Here is a 3285-nt window from a genome sequence, read left to right on the forward strand (position 1 = left end):
CCCCGGCCCTGTGGGCCGAGCCCCCCCGATACCTCCCCCCCCACACCATAGGCACGCACCATCCGGGAGTTCGACGAGCGCTACACGGCCCAGGCCTTCGGCTACCGCTCCTGCCGTGAGTACTACCAGGCGGCCAGCCCTGTGCGCTGGCTGCACCGTGTCCGTGTGCCCGTGCTCTGCCTCAACGCCTCCGACGACCCCTTCTCCCCCCTGCATGGTGAGCTGGAGGGGGAGGTGGGCCGTGGGGGGCAGTGCATGCAGACCGATGGCAGGGCATGCCGGTGGCTAACCCCCTCCCGCCATGCTTGCCCAGCCATCCCCGTGGAAGCCGCCAGGCACCTGCCCCACGTGGCGCTGTTGGTGACAGCCCATGGGGGCCACCTCGGCTTCCTGGAGGGGCTCTGCCCCCGCCCTGGCAGCTACATGGAGCGGCTCTTCGCCCAGTTCATCAGCGCTGTCTTCGAGCACAGGGAGGAGCTGCAGTAGCTGGAGGGGGATGGGGACAGGGACGGGTCTGTGGGGCAGGGTGCTGCGTGACCCCACAATAAACACCCTCCCTGCAGCTGTAGCCGTGTGTCTGTGGGCTGGGAGGGCATGGCCTAGGCCCAGAGCAGCCCCCCCCAAGCCAGGAGCAGTGCTGGAGCCAGCCCCCCGCTCCCCCCCGCCCCAGCACAGAGAGGACAGCACTGCCTTCGCACTCCAGTTTTAATGGCAGCAGTGGGGTGGAGGACTGGCGGGACCCCCTCCTTCCCGGGGCCAGCCCCGCACTGCAGCCGGCACAGTCCCGCTGGGCCGGGGCCCCGCGCGGCTCCTGGGCCCCTCGCCCCCTCCCCTCGCGCCCGTGTCGGGGGGGGCAGGGCCGGGGCTGGTCCCTCATCTGCTTCACAGTCTGCTTGGGGTGGGCCGAGGCACGGCCGAAGCTGGCCAGCCTGGGGGTTCTGTCATGGTGCTTGGGGGCGCCAGGGGGCTACAGGAACCCTGGGAAGGTGAGCTGCAGCAGTAGGATAGCGGCCACGATGAGCCCAGCGCAGAGCAGCAGCAGCAGCCAGACGGGAAGGGAGCCTGCAGAGGAGAGGGGGAGGAGGATGGGTGCTGCAGCCCCCCCATACATGCTGGAGGATGGGTAAAGACAGCCTGGCCCTGGGCTGGGGAGCAGCGGTGGGCACCCCAGCACCCATAGCAGCCCCCCCGGCACCTACGTCGGCTGGGGAGCAGGTGCAGCTTGCAGCGGCTGTCGACGGCCACGCTGAGCAGGGCAGCCTCGTTCCCCGCCAGCAGCTCCCGCCCGCCCCGGCTCTCAGGGACGAAGGCCACATCTGTCACCACAATGCCGTGTGCCTCCTTCACGTAGTACAGCCTCTGAAGGGCAGGAGGGGGGGTGGTCCGAGGCAGCCTGGCCCTGGGGTGGGGTGGCACTGGGGCTGCCCCCGCACCCCTCCCTGCCCAGCCGGCCATTCCCCAAGGAGCCCCGCAGCTCACCTGCAGTGAGAAGGCGATGTGGATGGCGACAGAGCCCGTCACCGTGCCCAGCCCCAGGAAGGTGCCTGAGTCACTGCAGGGGGGAGAACAGTGAGCAGGGGCTGGGTTGGCCCCCGGCCCCGTGCCCACCCATCCCCAGGGTACCTGATGGAGAGGCAGGAGATGACCTCATTGCCACAGGGCCGGGTCAGCAGTGGCAGAAAGCTCTTCCCATCCCATTTGGTCAGGTAGCAGGGTGGGGGGCGGCGCTCCCGTTTGTGGGGCACCTGCACCGTATAGAGCCGCAGTGCCCCGGCGTTGTCCTCCACGGCCCCGAACCTGCAGCAAGAGAGCACAGGGTGCATCGGTCCCTACAGCCAGCACCGCCACCCCACCTTCACCCAGGACTGCCGGGGGGGGGGGCCCGCTGGGGCCCAGCACCCTCTCTCCCCTCTCCCAAGCCCAAACCTGGACACAGACCAGCACCAAAGCAGACAGCAGAGCCACTCCTTCTCCCGGCCCGGGGGAGCCCCTCCCCGCAGACAAGGCAGGGACTGGGAGAAGGCTCAGTCTGGGGTGGCAGCCGCGGGGGTTGTCTGTTCCTAGCCCCCTGCCTGTGTGCCCTGGCCCCTGCCTCACCGGCAGGCCTGGTAGCGGTAAGCCTTGTCAGGGATGCCGGGCAGGTTCTCATTCCAGCGCAGCCCCGTCACCAGCTGGTCCTGCTGCCACACGCAGCACTGGAAGTCCCGTCCTGCCGTCACCACCTGCACGCAGACAGCGTGGGCGTCCAAGGACAGCTCTCCCTGTGGGACCGGGGAGCCACCCGACACTCACCTTGTTGTCAGGACCCAGCGCGATATCTTCGATCTCCCCGTCGTGGGCTTTGAACTCCAGTGTCTTCTTCATGCTGGGGAACTGCAAGGGCAGAGCAAGCATCAGAGCTGAGCCCTGCGGGCCAGGGGTCCCCGGCAGCCCCAGCACCTGGGGTTGTCAGGAAGACGCAGCGTTACAGAACCGCAGGCGCTGCTGATTTGGCACTGCTGGGGCCTGGCCTTCTCTGCTGGATGCACGCTACTGCCAGGGCGGTGATGCCCGGCCTCGGCTCCCCCCACGCCTACCTCCCAGAGACGAAGGAAGCCATCAGCACCGCCAGTAACGAGCAGAGAGCAGTCAGCGTTGAAGCAGACGGCCTTCTGCAGGGCATCGGGGCTGAAATCCGTGCGGACGCTGTGCAGGCTCTCCACCGTCACCTCGCTCGTCTGGCTCTGTGTGTCACCCTGCCCTGCCGGGCTGGGGCCCTTCCGCTTCCGCGGCCCCTTCTCCCCACTGCCTGCGGCGGGGCAGACGGCACGGATCCCTGACACAGCTCCCTGCCGCCAGGCAGGCTGAGCCCGGGAGTCCAGGGCAGGCCTGGCGGGGCGGTTCAGGGCACTGCCCCATCTCCAAAGCACCCCACTGACCACCCAGCTCCCCACACCCTGCCCCACAGCACCCAGGGCAGGTGCTGTCACGCCGCCCCACCCCCCTCCACTGCCCCGGGGGAGAGTGGGACCTCACCGTTGCGGCCGGCCGAGCCGCTCTTGGCCTCGGGCACCTGCAGGCTGAAGCGAAGGATGTGGCAGCTGGCGTCCTGCCCCGCAGCGATGATGTCGTCGGCCAGCGCCATGGTCATAGTGGCACGGGTCTCCGTGTCGTGGGAGTGGAGCAGGGAGGCGCTGAGCTGCCCCCCGATCTGCTCCAGCTGCAGGAAGTGCTGCGGGACAGGGCTCGGTCTCAGCCCCCACCGGGCCCGCTCCGGCCGCCCCCACCCCGGGGCCGCCCCCGCAG

The 3285-nt window shown here is 69.4% G+C and overlaps 2 protein-coding genes across 2 annotated transcripts in view; one reads left to right on the forward strand and one right to left on the reverse strand.

The window, feature by feature from the left end:
* The window catches only part of ABHD1 (abhydrolase domain containing 1), a 1816-nt gene extending 1330 nt beyond the window's left edge, over positions 1–486 (forward strand). Inside the window, exons 8-9 of the mRNA XM_010565915.1 lie at positions 52–217; positions 314–486. Coding sequence (XP_010564217.1) covers positions 52–217; positions 314–486 — 339 coding nt within the window. The remainder of the gene's footprint in view (positions 1–51; positions 218–313) is intronic.
* Positions 487–737: 251 nt separating this feature from the next.
* Positions 738–3262, reverse strand: PREB (prolactin regulatory element binding; the record flags this gene model as incomplete). Its single annotated transcript, XM_010565916.1, has 8 exons — positions 738–1062; positions 1200–1359; positions 1480–1552; positions 1624–1797; positions 2098–2222; positions 2293–2373; positions 2577–2788; positions 3016–3262. Coding segments are annotated over 8 exons (1167 nt in total), but the record flags the coding sequence as incomplete, so codon positions are not given.
* Between the last annotated feature and the right edge of the window lie 23 nt (positions 3263–3285).

This window comes from Haliaeetus leucocephalus, unplaced genomic scaffold (genome assembly GCF_000737465.1).
Source record: "Haliaeetus leucocephalus isolate CR32 unplaced genomic scaffold, Haliaeetus_leucocephalus-4.0 Scaffold197, whole genome shotgun sequence".
In the NCBI taxonomy this organism is placed as follows: Eukaryota; Metazoa; Chordata; class Aves; order Accipitriformes; family Accipitridae; genus Haliaeetus; species Haliaeetus leucocephalus.